This window comes from Eupeodes corollae, chromosome 1, assembly GCF_945859685.1.
Source record: "Eupeodes corollae chromosome 1, idEupCoro1.1, whole genome shotgun sequence".
In the NCBI taxonomy this organism is placed as follows: Eukaryota; Metazoa; Arthropoda; class Insecta; order Diptera; family Syrphidae; genus Eupeodes; species Eupeodes corollae.
Genome location: NC_079147.1, coordinates 68,650,026 through 68,669,915, shown reverse-complemented (window position 1 = coordinate 68,669,915; position 19,890 = coordinate 68,650,026). Strand labels below are relative to the sequence as shown.

The following is a 19,890-nucleotide window of genomic DNA, read 5'->3' as shown; positions in this document are numbered from 1 at the left end:
GAGGCGCTCGTTAATGCATCTATAGCTCAAGACTTCTTGCCTTAGTCTGGCTCCAATGAAAAAGCCGCATCCAAATAAGTGCTGTTGGTTTTCGTGGTAGCAGTCACCATAGTAAATATCGCAGTTTTTCATCCTCTGATCTGTTAAGGGACCTAACATTCTACGTGTATATCCGAAGTTCATCGTCCTTATTTCGTTTGCATTGGTTATCAACAGTAAATCCGTCCATATCCGAGGCTTGCTGGTGCTTCGCAACTATGATATTTCTATGTGGCCATGAAGTTACCTCGACAGCATAACCCTTAACCTGGAGGGCTAGATCCTTAGTATAGCTCCAAGGACAGGGAGCCGGATAAAACCGCTAATTACAGGCCTTGGTTCCGAATAAGTCGAAGAAGCCCTATATGGTGTTCACTTAGTAGTTCAACTTTACTGGAACTGTAGACGCCACCGTTGATTCCATCTCGGGAATTCCTCCGCTGCCGTTTGGATAAGAAGAGATGCCTTAGTGGAAACATCTCTCCCCTCTCTCTCTATTGCTGGTCCCTTGTGGTTAAGCATGACTTGTGTGATTTTTTCGACTTATTTAGTATAGTATAGTAAACTTTATTAAAGCACTCGATTCTTTAGGTACGTACTTACATTGAAATCTTCTTTCCTGAAATTTTTCAAACAGTAGGTGAGGTACCTCAGGGTTCCATGTTTTCTCACACATTTTTTATTATTTTTTATTAAACATTTTTAAGCTGAACATTCCAAAACATCGAAATAATTAAGTGTACTGAGGACCTTACCTTTATTCTGTATTTATAATGTTAGGTTAGATTAAAGTGTCTGTCCGTGATGGAGTAAGGCACACTTAGGATAGTTTAATGACCCATTGCGATGCCACATGAATCTTGAGACTTTCTTCTAAGTTAAATGAAACTAGTTTGAATCCCTTAGGAAACGTGAACAACTGGTTATGTTAATTTGATTGAGATCGTTTAGATCGTTATAGAAATATTCTTCGAGGTAATTCTTGTGTTTTCAAACTAGAGCAGGGAATGTACAGAAGAGAGTTTCTTTCTCTTCATCATCCCTACAGCTTGTGCTAAAGTTATTTCAAAATACGCCTAGCTGCATGGCGTAATAGATAGTGCCCAGTTATGACGTTATGACACCGATCATCAAGCTTAAATGCGATCTGCTTAAGGTGCGTAAGCAGTTGAAATCTAGTATAGGTAAGATACTTTTTGAAACCTGATGCTAAACCACGCTTTCTTCATGTAGCTATTGGTATCCCAGCATTAGCCAATTGTGGTAGAATGGGTGTATTGTATTATTTCGGTCGAGTTCATCTGAATCACAATTTCCCTGAATGTCTTTATGACCCGGCACCCAGCAAAGGGAATTATTAAACTGTTGAGCCATATCCATTAGAGATGATCGACGGTTTTGGAATGCTATAGAGTTTGTAGAGACCGAGTCCAGATATTTAATAGTGGCCTAACTTTCTTTGTTACTTAAGGTGGCGCTATAGTCCGGGGCGGACCTGGGCCTCAACCAACATGCGTCTGCAGCCATCTATCCAACTTTCAGATGTCTCCAGTTTCATACGACAAGTTGGTTGAGGTCTTCACCCACCTGAGTTCCGCACCTAAGTCTCGGTCTTCCTCTACTGCTTCGCCCCTCGGGATTGGATTCGAAGACCTTCCGGTCTGGAGCGTTGATGTCCATTCGCTCTACATGACCTAGCCATCTAAGCCGTTGGACTTTATTTCTGTTAACTAGGCCAGAGTCGCTGTACAGCCCGTAAAGTTCGTCGTTATATTCAAAGAAGCAGCGATTTGCAAGAGTTATTCTTCGTTTGATTTCAGCGCTGGTGTCGTTGCATGTGTTTATAGCGGTGTCTAGGTAGACAAAGTCCTAACTACCTCGAAGTTATAACTGTCCATGGTGACTTTTTGTCCCAGACGTTGTTTTTCAATGTCCTTTCTTGATAACAGCATATACTTGGTCTTGCCCTCATTGACCACTAAAAGCATCTTCTTCGCTTCAGTCGCAATGCTTAAAAATGCTCAAGCGGCCTAACTATATGAGAAAATAGGAATATCAGATGTTGACATCACGTTTTTTTTAAGCCAGGAAAAGACTTCTTTTATCGCCAAAAATTCCGCCTGGAACACCCTACAATGAACAGGAAGGCGTTATAAGGGACTTTGAGCCTTCTTCCTCAGTTTGACAAATTTCGGTCCGAACTATAAATTCTTATAAAGATGCATTGATATTTTATCCAAAGCTTGTACTTTATTGTATAGCTTGTATATTAAGTTCAGTTCATGAGGTGGAGTTTAATTATTAAAACAAACCCCGGATGTTCAACCAAAAATTCAGTTACAGTTTCAACAGCGAAAAAAGCCACGTTCTTACTTTCTGCCGATGCCTCAATCCACATTTCTGTGCCCTAATACATAGAACTGCTATCTTTTCTCCATTTTGCACTAATCTCTGTCAGATGGTTGACAATACAGGTCGAACAGAGGGTACTCAGTTGCAAAGTTTCTTGTACTGTCTCGAAATGCAAGTCTACTGTAAATGAGCCATAAATATCTCCCAATAAAATATTACACAATGTATTCTTAAGATCTAACCACTTTATTAGACAGTCATTTTCTAAATATTTATCAATTAACTGGCTATTCCAACATTTTAATCGTTTTCTAACTAATGAAATCGTATTACCTTTTATTGATAACGATACATCTCAAGACATTTGTACAGTGACAGTTCGTACAAATGAAAAGCAAAGCAAACAAGCCTTAATCTGGGGAACGGCATATTTATTTGAAATGTTAAAAACTAAAATTTAATTTAGATTTAACAAATTACTAAAAGTTTAAGTAGTGAACTTCTGTTCCTAACTTTAATAAATGTTTAGAGATAAAAAGATGCTTAGATAGTTTTAAATTCGCAAAATCATTTTTAACATAGTAATTTAGCAATCGTTTTGTGCATATTTGACAAATAAAATATTTTGACAGCTGGGTGACATTGACAGGTGCTGATGAATTGAATAAAACTATGACTTATTACTGGTTCACCCTCTATTTAGCAAACATTTTAAGATTAATATCATCATTTTTCCTATGACCTAGAGTGGACAAATGAACGTTTATCCATAAATAAGTTTTTGAAATGATCTGATCAAATCAAATATCAGACACCATTTACAAGTAAAAGTCTTTTCATTCAAAGCAATTAGCATTCATATTATATAGCCCCGGGTAGAAACATTTTATTCATTAAATAAATCTCAACATTGCTAGTTTTATTAACTTCAAATCCTGATTGGCCTTCCACAACTCCAATAATATGAAAATCAACATATTGTAAGTAAGTTATTCCTATAAAAACAAACAGGATTTCCTCTAGGCCATTATAAGTACCTACGTTTATACACAAATCTGTCCTTATTTTCAGAATACACATTCTCAGAACTTAGAGTAATATTTGCCAATAAACTTCATATTCTGAAAACACTGCTTCAGGAAATATAACTTCGTCCTTGCGCCGCAGTAATAAGACTCTCCCATGTCATGTAATCCTTTAGATTTTCGAGATTTAAAAAATTCATTAGCACTGCAACTCCGTTTAAACTTCTCACTTGTCATCGCTATCTTCACCCTTACATAGCTGAGCCGTAAACACAATAAACTGTTCATCAAAACTATGTACGTATAAATGTTTTTCCTAGTTTTAAAAATTGTTTCTTACTTTTTTTCAAGTGAAAAAAGGAAGTTAGTGGAAATATACTTCCATGTCCTTTTATATTTATATACACATTTTATTCTCCGGACACATAAACTATTTCGCAAACAACAAACCTTTCGTTTTTCATTTTATGAGTCCATTTCCGTTTTTCGAACATCTTCACTTCACTTTACTTTTCCCTCCAAAAAACTGATCTGATGACTATATATACGGTTACTGCTATTGATGTAGTGGAATTTTAGATTTATTTTATGTAACTCTATGTTCATTTCATTGCTGCTACTATTTTGTCGTTTTTCTCGTTACAGGCAACAGGAGCACTTCCGTGGTTTAAGTTTCGAGACTATCAGTGCTGTTGGGGAGCATGCTGCTATGGCCCACTATTCGCCATCTGTGGAAACGGACAAACAAATAACTAGAAATGAAATTTATCTAGTGGATTCGGGTGGTCAATATTGGTATGTACATATGTATGCACTTTAAACATACATAAATATGTATTTGTATAATGTAACTTTGTCTATTTGCCGATATGTGTATCTATAAATGGCACAGACCAAGTCGCTGGATTGGTGCTTCCTCTTTAAACTTGAATTAATGTCTTCAGTCTCAGTCTCGGTCTCAGTCTAAGCTTTAGTCTTAGTCTTAGTCTTAGTCTTAGTCTTAGTCTTAGTCTTAGTCTTAGTCTTAGTCTTAGTCTTAGTATTAGCCTTAGTCTTAGTCTTAGTCTTAGTCTTAGTCTTAGTCTTAGTCTTAGTCTTAGTCTTAGTCTTAGTCTTAGTCTTAGTCTTAGTCTTAGTCTTAGTCTTAGTCTTAGTCTTAGTCTTAGTCTTAGTCTTAGTCTTAGTCTTAGTCTTAGTCTTAGTCTTAGTCTTAGTCTTAGTCTTAGTCTTAGTCTTAGTCTTAGTCTTAGTCTTAGTCTTAGTCTTAGTCTTAGTCTTAGTCTTAGTCTTAGTCTTAGTCTTAGTCTTAGTCTTAGTCTTAGTCTTAGTCTTAGTCTTAGTCTTAGTCTTAGTCTTAGTCTTAGTCTTAGTCTTAGTCTTAGTCTTAGTCTTAGTCTTAGTCTTAGTCTTAGTCTTAGTCTTAGTCTTAGTCTTAGTCTTAGTCTTAGTCTTAGTCTTAGTCTTAGTCTTAGTCTTAGTCTTAGTCTTAGTCTTAGTCTTAGTCTTAGTCTTAGTCTTAGTCTTAGTCTTAGTCTTAGTCTTAGTCTTAGTCTTAGTCTTAGTCTTAGTCTTAGTCTTAGTCTTAGTCTTAGTCTTAGTCTTAGTCTTAGTCTTAGTCTTAGTCTTAGTCTTAGTCTTAGTCTTAGTCTTAGTCTTAGTCTTAGTCTTAGTCTTAGTCTTAGTCTTAGTCTTAGTCTTAGTCTTAGTCTTAGTCTTAGTCTTAGTCTTAGTCTTAGTCTTAGTCTTAGTCTTAGTCTTAGTCTTAGTCTTAGTCTTAGTCTTAGTCTTAGTCTTAGTCTTAGTCTTAGTCTTAGTCTTAGTCTTAGTCTTAGTCTTAGTCTTAGTCTTAGTCTTAGTCTTAGTCTTAGTCTTAGTCTTAGTCTTAGTCTTAGTCTTAGTCTTAGTCTTAGTCTTAGTCTTAGTCTTAGTCTTAGTCTTAGTCTTAGTCTTAGTCTTAGTCTTAGTCTTAGTCTTAGTCTTAGTCTTAGTCTTAGTCTTAGTCTTAGTCTTAGTCTTAGTCTTAGTCTTAGTCTTAGTCTTAGTCTTAGTCTTAGTCTTAGTCTTAGTCTTAGTCTTAGTCTTAGTCTTAGTCTTAGTCTTAGTCTTAGTCTTAGTCTTAGTCTTAGTCTTAGTCTTAGTCTTAGTCTTAGTCTTAGTCTTAGTCTTAGTCTTAGTCTTAGTCTTAGTCTTAGTCTTAGTCTTAGTCTTAGTCTTAGTCTTAGTCTTAGTCTTAGTCTTAGTCTTAGTCTTAGTCTTAGTCTTAGTCTTAGTCTTAGTCTTAGTCTTAGTCTTAGTCTTAGTCTTAGTCTTAGTCTTAGTCTTAGTCTTAGTCTTAGTCTTAGTCTTAGTCTTAGTCTTAGTCTTAGTCTTAGTCTTAGTCTTAGTCTTAGTCTTAGTCTTAGTCTTAGTCTTAGTCTTAGTCTTAGTCTTAGTCTTAGTCTTAGTCTTAGTCTTAGTCTTAGTCTTAGTCTTAGTCTTAGTCTTAGTCTTAGTCTTAGTCTTAGTCTTAGTCTTAGTCTTAGTCTTAGTCTTAGTCTTAGTCTTAGTCTTAGTCTTAGTCTTAGTCTTAGTCTTAGTCTTAGTCTTAGTCTTAGTCTTAGTCTTAGTCTTAGTCTTAGTCTTAGTCTTAGTCTTAGTCTTAGTCTTAGTCTTAGTCTTAGTCTTAGTCTTAGTCTTAGTCTTAGTCTTAGTCTTAGTCTTAGTCTTAGTCTTAGTCTTAGTCTTAGTCTTAGTCTTAGTCTTAGTCTTAGTCTTAGTCTTAGTCTTAGTCTTAGTCTTAGTCTTAGTCTTAGTCTTAGTCTTAGTCTTAGTCTTAGTCTTAGTCTTAGTCTTAGTCTTAGTCTTAGTCTTAGTCTTAGTCTTAGTCTTAGTCTTAGTCTTAGTCTTAGTCTTAGTCTTAGTCTTAGTCTTAGTCTTAGTCTTAGTCTTAGTCTTAGTCTTAGTCTTAGTCTTAGTCTTAGTCTTAGTCTTAGTCTTAGTCTTAGTCTTAGTCATATTCAAAAATGGCGATTGCTGAAAGGTTAAAGAAAGCTTGGCCTAAATCAATGGATGCGGGTTGTGTTGTAAAAGGTTTATTCTAGTTCTGACCGAGTTTTAACTATTCAATTGTATGTATTGGTGTGTTGGCTCTGTTTGTTTTTACTTTCTATGTACATACATAACTAACTGTACATAGGTAAGTTATCTATAAGGATGTTTTGAGTGGTACTGACTGCTGATGGGTGGTTTTGCAATAAATTGTAAACCAAAATGTTGTTTGTGTTTAGCTTTATTGAATGAGAACTTTTGTAATGGGTGATTTTGTTCATTCTGGGTTTTTATTTTTTTACTTTTTTATATATTAACGACAATGGATTTGTGGATCACCATTATTTATACTTTGGGTTTACAGTGAATAAAACTGAAAACAATAATCTTTTTATAGCGGTGTTCTTTTTTAACTTTTCCTCGAACATTGTTTATTCATTCGAATAAATAATTAAAATTTTGTAGGTTAAGCTTTTTTCGTATTTTTGCACTTATCAGTGAAATGTTTAAGTTCATAAAAAGGAAATTAATGAACCATGATATTAAACTATTATTGGTGGCGAATAATAAGAGATATATCTTAAGCTTTAAAGCTTCCTCGAAATCGTTTCGAAATGTTAGAGCTAAACTGATGTGAATTTCAGTAGAAAAGAAATATGGCGCCCGGTGTGGAAGCAAAGTGACAGCTTATTGTTTAAATACTTATTCTTATAAATTCATTGGGTTTAACTCCCCCTTTTATTGTTTTGAATGAAGTGCACTTCGCTTCATTGCTTAAAAAATATTAAAATGTATGTTTAGTTTATAAAAGTCATTAGGTATTTCGAAATATCTTGACAAAGCTGGACTTTGGTGAATAAGTTTATTTATACGTCCTGAGTGTAAGAGTGCTAAGAGGAGGGTTGAAGTGCAATTTTATTCAAGTTACTCAAAAACTAAAATTATAGCTTAAGTTATTTTACTCAAATAAGATTATGACACTTTTTTTACAATACAAATTTAGGGTGCAGCAAATATGGGTACGATAGTTGAATAGAATTATTTGCTTTGTTGGGGAAATATTGTGTATTCAAATAATAAGAGGTTTAAGAGTGGCACCAAAAGGCTGCTGGCTTGTTGGAATAGACCATAGACTTGACGTAGCCCCTCAGGAAATAGTCTAACGGAGCCAAATCGCACGAACGAGGCGGCCAAGCAACAGGACTCTTTCGTGAGATAACACGTTCTCCAAACTTGGTTTCCAATAAAATGATTGTGACATTCGCCGTGTGGCTTGTCCAAACCCACATCATCCAGTCGGGGCCAAAAATATTCGGTTATCATTAAACGGTAACGATCCCCATTCACAGTTACGTGCCGGTCTTGATCATCACGGAAGAAGTATGGCCCAATGACGCCACCGGCCCATAAACCACACCAAACCGTAGTTTTTTCGGGTTGCAATGATGACTCATGGAGTACGTGTAGATTGCTGCCTGAGCAATTCAGCATATTTTGTTTACTGACGAAGCCATTCAGCCAGAAATGAGTCTCATCGCTGAAGATGATTTTTTGATGAAAATCCGAGTCCTTTTCAAGCTGTTGCTCAGACCAATTCACGAACATACGACGACACGCTTGTGGTGGCCAAGCGGTTTCAGTTTTTGCGTCAATTTAATCTTGTAAGGATTCGCGAAAACCAAGTCATAGAGATGCAAAACGCTTGAGAACGACGTGTGAGAGACGCATTTGGGCTTTCTGCATCGGAAGCCTAAGCGGCAGCAATATTTTCGACACAAGGGGCACTTCTTTGTCTCACGTCATGCTGTGCCTATGGATTCAAATTTATCAACTATTGATCTGCTCAATTATTGATCTGATATAACGATTATGATCATAAATTGGATGTAGCGCTCTTAACGATGAGGCTGCCTCTGACTCCGAATGTTGGTAGTAAATTTTAATAATTTCGACTAGTTGTCTGCTCGTATATCTTCCCATCATAAAATGACAAAACTTACTTACTTACTTAAGGTGGCGCTACAGTCCCGTGTGAAATAGGGCCTCACCCAACAAACTTCTCCATCTAGCTCGGTCCCTAGCTAGATGTCTCCAGTTTCGCGCTCCAAGTTGGTTGAGGTCACCTTCCACTTGTGCGTGACCTGATCCGCAGTCTTCCTCTACTGCGCTGTCCTGTGGGCGTTGATTCGAAGACTTTCCGGGCCAGAGCATTGGTTTCTATGGGCTCTATGTGACCCAGCCATCTTTTACCCTTCTGGCTAAGTCTACGTCGCTGTACAGTCCGTACAGCTCGTCGTTCCATCTTCTCCTCCACTCCCCTCCGATGCATACGGGACCGTAGATCACACGAAGAACTTTTCTCCTATGCACCGATCCAAGGTGCTTTCATCCGCTTTTGTCAAAGTCCATGCTTCTGCACCGTATAGCAAGACGGGGATGATAAGGTTATTATATAGCAAAAAGCGGTTAGCAAGAGTTATTCTGCGTTTTATCCCAGCTAGACGAAGTCCTCGACTACCTGAAAGTTACGTCTGTCGATGGTGACTTTTTGACCAAGACGTCGATTTTGTAGGCCCTTTCTTGATGACAGCATGTACATTGACATCACGCTGAGTTCTTCCAATTATGTCAATGTCATCAGCACATGCTAGTAATTGGGCAGACTTTTAAAAGATAGTGCCTCTAGTGTGGACGTGTGAGCTCTGCTCTATTCTTTTAAGTACGATGTTAAAAAAAACCGCACATCACCTTTTCTAAAACCTTTTTGACATGGAAAGGTTCTCTTAAGTTGTTTTCAACCTTTATGGAGCAGCGTGAATTCTCCATTGTCATCCTGCCAAGACTAGACATGGCTATATACAGCTCGCCCCTGTAGATACTGTCATATGCGGCCTTGAAATCGATGAAAAGATGGTGGGTGTCGATTTGGTGTTCTTGGTTTTTTTCCAGGATCTGCTATAATGTGAATATTTGATCAACTGTGGACTTTAATGGTCTTAAACCACACTGATAAGGACCTATCGGGTTGTTGACGATAGGCTTTAGACGTTCACAAATAACGGCAGAGAAGATTTTTAGGCGATGTTAAGTAGACTGATTCCTCTATAATTGGTGCAGTTTAGGGGGTCTTCTTTTTTCAGGGTCTGGCAAACAATACTGAGGTTCCTTTCATTGGGCATGCTTTCTTCCGACCATATCTTACAGATAAGTTGGTGCATGCTCCTAACCAACTTATCCTGCTTTACAGAGCTCGGAATTCAAGTTATCCGCTCCAGTGGCTTTATTAGACTTCAACTTAGATATGGCAATCTTTACTTCGTCTAAGTCAGGAGGACGGGATTGTTGGCTTCCGTCGTCTATGTTGAATGGATCATCCTGCCTGACAGAAGAATTCAGTTCGTCGTCGCCGTTATGCAGTCTGCATAAGTGGTCCTTCCATATCCTCAGGATTGACTGCGGTTCCACTATGATGTTTCCATTTTCGTCTTTGCAGCCTTCGGTTCTAGGTTTATGTACCTGTAAATTTCGATTCACCTTTTCATAAAACTTTCGAACTTCATTCCTGCTTTTGAACCTCTCAGCATCTTCGACCGCACGCTTCTCATGCCCTCTCTTTTTTTTCTCTTCTCCTCATAGAGCTCATGAGAAGCTCTCGTAATTTTATGCAGCGCCGCTTTGGGTGCCTGTTGTTTGGCTGCATTTGCCTGCCGACATTCCTCATCAAACCAGAGGTTCCTTGTTGGTGGCTGCTTGAAACCCAGTACATCAGAGGCGGTTCCTCTGAATGCATCTTGGCAAAGTTGCCACTGGTTTTCGATATATTGTGTTGGCGGCAGAGAACTTCGAGAGAGGTTACTTGAAGCTCGGTCGGGAAAGGATTTGGCAATCCTTTGCGATTGTAGCCGTTCGACGTACCTTCTCCCACATCTCCCTGTTTTGCCTTGGGTCTGGAAACCTGAAGTTCTATGTACCTAGGCTACAACGAGGTAGTGGTCCGAGTCGATGTTAGCTCCTGGGAAAGTTCGTACATCCATGATGCTGGAAGCGTGTCTGGCGTCGATCGCAATATGGTCAATCTGGTTGACGGTAGATTGATCTGGAGAAGTCCATGTTCCTTTATGGATGGTGAGGTGTGGAAAACGCGTAGTGGCTACCATGACGTTTCGCCCCGCAGCAAAATCTATGAGCCTGAATCCGTTGCCGGAAGTGTTGTCGTGCAGGCTGTTCTTCCCGATTATTCCACTAAAGATATCTTCCCTTCCTAGCTTGGCATTAAAATCGCCCAGGACTATTTTAATATCGTAGCTGGGGCACTGTTCATATGTTTTGTCTAGGAGGTCGAAGAATATATCTTTGGTGTTGTCGTCTTTCTCTTCTGTGGGGGCGTGCGCGCATATCAGGCTAATTTTGTCGAATTTAGCCTTGATACGTATGGTCATGAGGCGCTCTTTGATGCACCTATAGCATCGAAACTGTCAAAACTAAATTACAATAACTAATTATTAATTTAAAAACTTTTTGTTCGTATAATGTTTTGGTTCGTTGACACTCATGTTAAAATAAGTACATTTTTAAAGGCCCAGCTAATTGAAATTGACACTGTATAGCTATACATTTTTCGTAACGAACTGATTCCTAATAAATACACGAAATAAATTGATTCCTTGAACAATCCAAAGACATTAATGCAATTCGCAAAAATAGTAATCTCTAATTAACGAATGTCTCTAATACGAGATTGTTTTTTTTTGGAAAAATCTTTTGAAATCATTTAATCCTTATTTGAAAGAAAATACAACTTAATAGCAATTAACATCACTATATCAACTTCCGAGTATAGACTTCAGAGTAGAAATAGCTACATCTGTATGTGAGATGAACATTTATATACACTCTTTTATAGTAATTGATGGCCAGATATCACATTTGACATTAACATTGGTCTTAGTAATACTTTCATTTCACTTTAGCTAATTAATAAATTCTCTTAAATCTGGATGTTCTAGGAAAAGTGATTTACCCTTTGTCAAAATGCCACGAGGAAAACATTTGAGATGAAAAAGAACAGAAATTGATATTATATTTTATCAAGGCCAAAGTATGAGAGGCTATTACGAGTTCTATTGGACCAATTTGTATTAGGAACAACATTGTTAAAATAAATTGTATTAAAACTTAAATAACTTAAACATATTTAGTAAAATGTTGGCAAATCAGTGACGGAAAACAATTTGACAGCTGACAGTAAAAATTATTTGTACTGTTTTCATCTGTCAAAACATGGATTTCAACTCTTTAAAACTCTCTTTTCTTTATTTTTGAAATTGTTTAAAGGAATAAAGATCCTCTCAAACGACAAGCTATTTCTATGTCATATCGTTTTTCTCTTTAAAGCTTGAGTATGCTATTAATGTTGTCAAAAATATGACAGGTGTGACCGCGTTCAATCTATCCTGGATAGGTGAATTTCGAGATACCTTCTTAAATGAGCTAGATACCTGAATTTCTGGCAAATTTGCTGACAAATAATAAAAACAAGTTTCAGCTGTCACAAAAATAAAGTACCACTTTTCGAGTTCCTATAAATTCAACAAAAAGATGATTTAGCTGTTGTGTCAGATACCCACGATGATGCTCAAATGGTAGACATGTGCATTTAACAGTACACAAGCGTTTACAGGTTTTTCTCAAAACCAACCTCTGTCTATCAACTCCTACTCTCACCTCCCCGTGGTGAACATCGGGTGCCTAGTACCTGAACTGAAGATAGGGTTCCAACCCCAGTGGAAAGTTGTTGGGGGCAGCAAACGAGAAAGGGGGAGAGAGATTTTTTTACTAAGGCACCTTTCCTTATCCAGACGGCAGCGGAGGAATTCCCGATTGAATCAACGGTGGCGTCTACAGTTCCAGCAAGGTTGAACTTAGTGGACACCTTATAGGGCTTCTTCGAGATACTTGGAGCCCTGGCATTTAAGGAGCGGTTTATCCGGCTCCCCGTCCTTGGAGTTATACTAAGGACCTGGCCCTCCAGGTTGGGGCCGGGGGTTGTGCCGTCGGGGTAACTTTCTGGCCACGTAAAAGCCTCATAGGTGGGAAGCACTAACAAGGAATGTCGGCAGGCAAATGAAGCCAAACAACAGGCACGCAAAGCGGCGCTGTGTAAAAGGACGAGAGCTGCTCATGAGCTCTATGAGCAGAATAGGCGAGAGGAACACCGACTTCTCAGAAGTAAAAAGAGAGGGCATGCAAAGCGTACGGTCCAAGATGTTGAGAGGTTTAAAAGCAGGAATGAAGTTCGAAAGTTTTATGAACAGGTGAAACGAAATTCACAGGTACATAAACCTAGAACCGAAGGCTGCAAAGACGAAAGTGAAAACATCATAGTTTAACCGCAGTCAATGCTGAGGATATGAAAGGACCACTTCTGCAGACTGTATAACGGCAACGACGAACCGAATTCCGCTGTCAGGCAGGATGGTCAACATAGACGATGAAAGCTATCGATTCATCGATTTTAAGGCCGCATTTGAGAGTATCGACACAGGCACGAGCTGTATAGAACAATGTCAAAAAAGGCTTTAGACAAGGTGATGTGCTGTCATGCGATTTTTTTAACATCGTACTTGAAAGAATAGTGCAGAGCTCACACGTCAACACTTGAGGCACTATCTTTCAAAAGTCTGTCCAATTTCTAGCATATGCTGATGAAGATGACATGACATGAGGAAGGGCGGCAAAAATAGGTTTAACGGTTAATGAGGGCAGAACAAAGTACATGCTGTCGTCAAGAAAGGACATACAACACTGACGTCTTGGTGAAAACGTCACCATCGACAGACGTAACTTTGAGATAGTCAAGGACTACTTAGGCTCCGCCACAAACATAGAAAACAACACCAGCGCAGAGGATACGCAGAATAGTTCTTCGTGTGATCTTTGGTCCCGTACGATGAGCTGTACTAGCTGTACAGCGACGTAGACTTAGCCAAAAGGGTAAAAGTCCAACGACTAAGATGGCTGGGTCACGTAGAGCGCATGGAAACCAATGCTCCGGCTCCGCTTTAAATAGACTTGAAAATTGACATTTTATGTAAGGGACTTCATTTACAGTCAACTGCGTTCTTTGAACGTACATTTAGACCAAGACAACTTATTAGTTTGGCAAGTGTCATAAACTTTAAACTTGGAACTTTACTTTACCAACTTGTATTTGATTGTGCAAAAACTACCAAAAACCTAATTGTCTACAAAACAAGCTTCAATTCTTTTTTGACATGAATTTTGTATTTTAAGGAAATATTAATTATACCTTTTCCAATTTGACAAGGAACGATTTTACATAAAACCTAAAATAGAATTGTGCAGAAAATTGATAAATCACAAAGTTATTAAGTTCAGCTATCAGTTAAATTGAAAACTATGATTAGCTGTCATTTTGATATAAGTGGAATTGACTTAACAGCTGGGGAGACTTTTCTTGGCTAATTTTCCAGTCAACTTTTCAAAAAAGTTACCTATTGGAAGGTAATTTTTTGCAGCTCGCCAATCAGATGGTACAAACTTGCCTTTAAAGTCACTTTTGTCATTGAAGAGAAACGAGAAGGGGTTTTTGCGAACTTGACGGTCCAATTCATCCCACAAATTCTCGATTGGGTTAAGGTCTTGAAATTGTAGAGGTGTTTCGATAACTTTTGCCATTCTCTTACAACATGCGCCTTGTGCTTAGGGTCGTTGTCCTGGAAAAATTTAAAATTTTCTCAGCACTTTGCCTTAAATTTTCTTTTAGAATCCTTAAATAGTATTCCTTATTCAAGATACCGTCGATGAATACTAAATTTCCCATGCCTCTTGCCGAAATGCACCCAAACCATGGCTTTGTGTTCCTGAGATTTAAGCTCTTCATTTGACTTGCGCCTCACCATGACTCTCTAATCCCATCCAAAAAGGTTGTACTTACTTTCTTCAGCAAATATTACATCATCCCACCAAGTTGCATCTCTATTTTTGTGTTCCCTGGCAAATTTGATCCGAATTTGCCTGTTGCGCATATTGATAAATGGCCTTTTTCGGGCAACACTTCAATTGTAGCCATTTGAAGTATGACATATGAATACGTCAAAAATGTTTGTAATAATTGAATATTTTCTTTCAGGATACTCCAATAAAGTAGAATTAAATCTTCAATGGCTTTGGCTTCCTCAGTAAGGAATTACCATTGAATAACAATAAATAAAGATAAAATTCTTAAGCTGTCAAGTAACAACATTTTAAAAATATGGAGAACAATTAAAAAAATGTTTTGCGGGGAAACAAAGTATGATTCCACTATTTCACTCAATGTAATCATTGGAATGTTGGAAAAAGTTCGTCCAGTGTCAGATGGAAACATATTGTAACCCTATGATGCATTTATTTTCTACGCAGTTTTTGTTATTGTTTTTTTTTTTTTAAAAAAAAAGGTTTATTTTCAAGAAGAAAAGACACCTCATTATAGACTTGTTGATTTTTTTACAGACACTAATATAAGCTTAACTATTTGCTTGGCAAAAATTTGCGTCCAAAGAATTCCCGTTGACTGCATATGAAGTCATTTATATCAAAAGTTCCGATGGCTTCTAAAATACCAATACCAAAAAACAAAACTGACACATGACATAAGTTAACCAATCTGACCGAAAGAAATAATTTTTGTTCAGAATGTACCTATAGAAAACGCCTTATTTCTTAAGAATAGAACATTACACAAGAAATAGTTTATTCATTGTGCCCAACGATATTTCAAAAATGATGATGACATATGGCAACCCTAAGCTATGTTTACATGCATACTACCTGCAATTGTAAACCAAAATTGCTCCTAATCCCTGTTCCAAAAGTGACCATCATAGGTATATTATAGTACTTCATAATCTAAAACAAGGAACTCTCCTTTTAACCTTATCTAATTTGGCAAACATGTTTTGTATGTTAGATCGCGGGCAGGAAAATGTCGTCTGTACAGATACCGAAAACAAGAACGGTATAAAAGAGGCAAGTACAAACTTTAAACTCACCGCGTACAAAACAATACACAATATTGTATGGCAAGCAAAACGCAACCATGCATGCGAATAGAGACCAACGACGACAAACGACGTCTACGAGGACGATGCACCAAGCCAGCCAAGCCAGCACCATACAAAACTCTTAACTCGGCTTAGCTACTTTTCTGCTATATTTTGTGTCATGTTAAAACCGCACACGTATACTACGAGTACCTAAAATGTCCTTTTTTTGTTTTCTTGTTTGCTTTCAGGGACGGAACAACCGATGTCACCCGAACAGTTCACTTTGGTGTGCCAAAGGATGAAGAAAAAGTCAGTTATACTCGAGTTCTAAAAGGTTTCATTGCATTGGCAACTTCAATATTTCCACAAAGTACACCGGTAAGCGCATCGAATATATATAGGGTTAAACTTTAGACTTTCAAAACATACATATCTTCATTTTTAGTGTGTAAACATAGAGAAAAAGGTGAATTTCAAAAGTAACGATGGGGGTCTTCTTTACGGAAGTTTGAAGAGAAGTTTAAAAGTTCTATAAAATTCACAGTTTTAGGCAAGAACAGGCTCATAGTTAAACCTTTTGAAAAGGCCCCAAAGTTGTACTTCAGATGTGGACAAGCTCTCATACCAACTTTGAATCCTAATGAAAGTCAAAAGTTATGAGCTTTTGGATTTTCAAATTAAGGGCTTTATTTTGAACATTCCCTTTTGTCACTATTGTCAGTTTTTAAGCTGTCATTTTAATGACGTTTCGGCGACGCATTGATATTGTTAAAATTCACCACAAAAATGGTGAACAATTTTTGTCAAATTTCTACTGGATAGCAAAAAAAACATATTGTCCATCTAATTCTTTCTAAATTCTGGACCAAAATAGACTTATTCATAGTCAAAGGTATTAAGAGAAAGAGTCAAGAGTCGCTTTCAGTCAAACGTTCGATTCGCTTCTTGTAATAAGGACTATACCTATACATGAAGGTGTTATAAACCTAAGATCTCCCGCATGCATGAAGAAAGCACTGCTACTGGAAAGGCTCAGCGAAATAATAGAAGACAAAAGACTTATTCCATTCCATCAGCTTCGATTTAGGAATAAGAATTCCACGATAGACCAAGTACATCGAATTAAGGATTTGGTGTAAAAAGTAATTAAAGGAAAACGCTCTATATTAATAGATGCTGCTTGAGCTTTTGATAAGGCTTCACACTGCATAGGCATTTTTAAAGACAGTATACTACGAAATATTTAAATCCTATGTTAAGAACTGACTCTTAAGAATTCGGAACAACAAAAACTACTCGGAACTAACTATGAAACTAATCCCCGAATCAGCACCGCACCTCCCAGTTAAGATGAGATCGTTGCCACAATAATTAAAGCACTTAAGAACAACAAAGCGGTAGGACTTGATGGAATTCCCGCAGCGCTTTTACAAGCAGCGCAAACGTCATCAAGCAATTTGCTTCATCCTCTCATAAAAGAAGCCTGGACCACCGAAAGCTTCCCCCATGAGTGGAAGAAGAAAATTTTTGTCAAGCTCCCAAAAAAGGAGATCTTACAAAGTGTGAAAACTGCGTTCTACCTGCCGTTGCCAAAATAGAAACAAAAGTCATACTTTAACGCACAGAGAATACCTTGAGCCCACACTCGATGCTGAACAAGCATGATTCCGCACTAGGTCCTCCTGTATTGATCATATCAACAACCTGCGGATCATCATTGAAAAATTGGCTTTGCGGAAGAGAGGCATCCCAGAAAAACTAATTGCTATTCTTAAAGCAACATATGATGGATCCAAGTGTCACTTTCGGCACGATGGTAGGTTGTAAGATGATTTTGAATTCCGAAGCGGATTTGGACAGGGCTATATTCTGTCGCCAATATTGTTTTTGTTGGTTATAAGCGATCTATTTAAAGCTTGGATTACGCGGACGATGTTTGCTTACTCTCTCATAGGATCATGGATCTCCATTAAATGACAACAATTGTGGAGAGAGAAGCAAAAGTTGTGGTACTGAAAATTAATTCCGGCAAAACAAAAATGATCAGCCTCGGAACCCGACCATCCTCTCAAATAAATATTTTCTCGCAACCGGTGGAAAAAGTGGAGAGCTTTTAATACCTTGGAAGCATTGTTTCCATCGAAGGCGGAACCGAACAAGATGTCATCTGCCGCATCGGCAAAGCAAAAGCGGCGTTCGGTATGCTGTCAAAAAATTTGCAGCTTCAGAACAAAGCTACGACTGTTTTGAACAAATGCCGAATCTGTGCTTCATAATAGGTGCAGCACTTGAAAGGATACTTCAGCCATAACAAGAAAGCTGCAAAAAAGCGTGAATAGATGTCTTCGTAAAACATCCTGAGGATTTTCTGGCCAAACCGTATATAATACAAAGACGTAAGTGAAAATTGATTGGACACACGTTTCGAAAGGTAACGACTGCATTGCAGGCCAAGCAATGCAGTGGAATCCGCTCACACAAGAAGGAGGTGCAGGAAAGTCGAGCCGGAATCAGCGTCACTAGGCAAAAGTGGGGGAGAGCTGAAACACATCTCCGGAAACCGTACACTATGGCACGTAGAGGTAATAGAAGCCCTATGCCCCTTAAGGGGTTCCCGACACAAGAAGTGGTCCATTGGCCAACCTTGTTTATATAAAGGATGGTTAAATTGTAAGGTCCGATGTTGATTTTGAATTAAACACTGATTAAAAATAAATAAATAAGGTGGCGCAACAGTCCGTTGAAAACTAGGGCCTAGTGACTTACAACTGCCAACCATTTCTGGGTGCGAGTAATGTTGCCAGGAACGGAGGGGACCCACAATTTTAAGCCGCATCCGAAAGCACTTTTCATGACAGAATTACTCTTGGAGAATTCGTCAATTCCTCGAAACAGTCAGTAAAAATGAAAAACTTTAAATGGTACAGGCAGGGTTTGAACCCAAGACATCTAGCATGACATTCCAACCCACTTTCCATCACGCCACGGGTACTACAAAAAACACAGATTATTTTGGAAATTATTGTCATTACTTTTTATTATGATAATATTGTTATGGTTTAATTGTGTATGCCGCGTATTGGGCGGCACACCTGCATCCGATGGTCCTAAATTTTGTATCACGTTGAGACATAATTGAGGGTCTATGCTGATAAAATGCCAAATCATCTCTAAGGAATGAGAGATGATTTGGCATAATCGGTTGTTGTTTTATAGACCTTCACCTTTTCTTTCAAATAACCCCAAACAAAGAATTCCAACGGTATCAAACTACATGATCTTGTTGGCAATGTAACATCGCAGCTACGTAATATAACACGGCCATTGAATTCGTCGCGCAAAAAGCCATTATTTCTTCAACTATGTGGCAAGTGGCTCGTTCCTGTTGAAAGCATATATCGTCCGATTCGTGTTGGATAGCTGTCAAAAAATAAAAACAACTTTCAGCTGTTCACAAACGGTAGAGGAACATTTATGCTTCGAAGTCAAAATTGTTGTAAGATAAAACAATTAATGGATAATTCAACTGATTTGATATCTAATTCCTTCTCATCAAAAATTGACCAGTATTCTTCAAGAACTTTTGCAATTTTCTTGAAAAATAATTCTTCGCCAGGTATTTGGTCCTTTCTCTTTCTGCACTCTTCCAAGAACAGCAGAATGGATTTCTGTTCCCAACCTTTAAAAAAGGGAATAGAGTGGTTCTTCTCTGGTTTTGAATCATAAGAAAGAATTACTTATCTTTACTTTCAGAGACCTTATTTGCTTGTAGCTCCACAAGCTGTCCGCCTCGGTCTGCTTTTATACATAAACACAAAAAAGTTAGATTTATTTATTTGCACAAAGATTAATATGTATATATTTACCTGTATTTTATTCTACCTCTGGAACAGGATGAGATGAGGCGCTTCAACCTCAGAATGCTGGACACTAGACTGGAGGTAAGACCTAGCAAATTGGTGATTTATTTTTTAAGTTTAAAAAAATAGATCATAAGTACCTTCTAAAATTCGGAGGCAAATAGCTTCTTCATCGTCTGTAATGCACAGAACATCCTCAAATACAACTTCAACTAACATTTTGTATCTTTTTGTTTACCATCAAATACAAAAAGCTGAGATGCATGAGCATGAGATAGACGAATGTTATGCTTATTGGAGACCTGAAAGCGAGAATCGGGCTAGAGGCAGGAGTAATGACGTTATTAACGGTTTTTATAGGCAATCAAAGGATACTGTTTGTAATGCAAAGAAACTTCTAGATCTTTGCGATTTTTTAGGACTTCGAATTCAGAATGGAACGAGTGTGAGTGACACCTCGGGTAATTTCACATTTATTGGAGGCCAAGCATCATCGTTGATTGACTATGCAATCCTATTTGAAGACTGGGAGTCACTGGT

General features: G+C 37.9%; 1 protein-coding gene across 1 annotated transcript in view; it reads left to right on the top strand.

Moving 5' to 3' along the window:
- Window positions 1–19,890, top strand: part of LOC129941908 (xaa-Pro aminopeptidase ApepP-like) — a 63,577-nt gene that overhangs the window by 40,403 nt on the left and 3,284 nt on the right. The window contains exons 8-9 of the mRNA XM_056050677.1: window positions 4,062–4,211; window positions 15,739–15,868. Coding sequence (XP_055906652.1) covers window positions 4,062–4,211; window positions 15,739–15,868 — 280 coding nt within the window. The remainder of the gene's footprint in view (window positions 1–4,061; window positions 4,212–15,738; window positions 15,869–19,890) is intronic.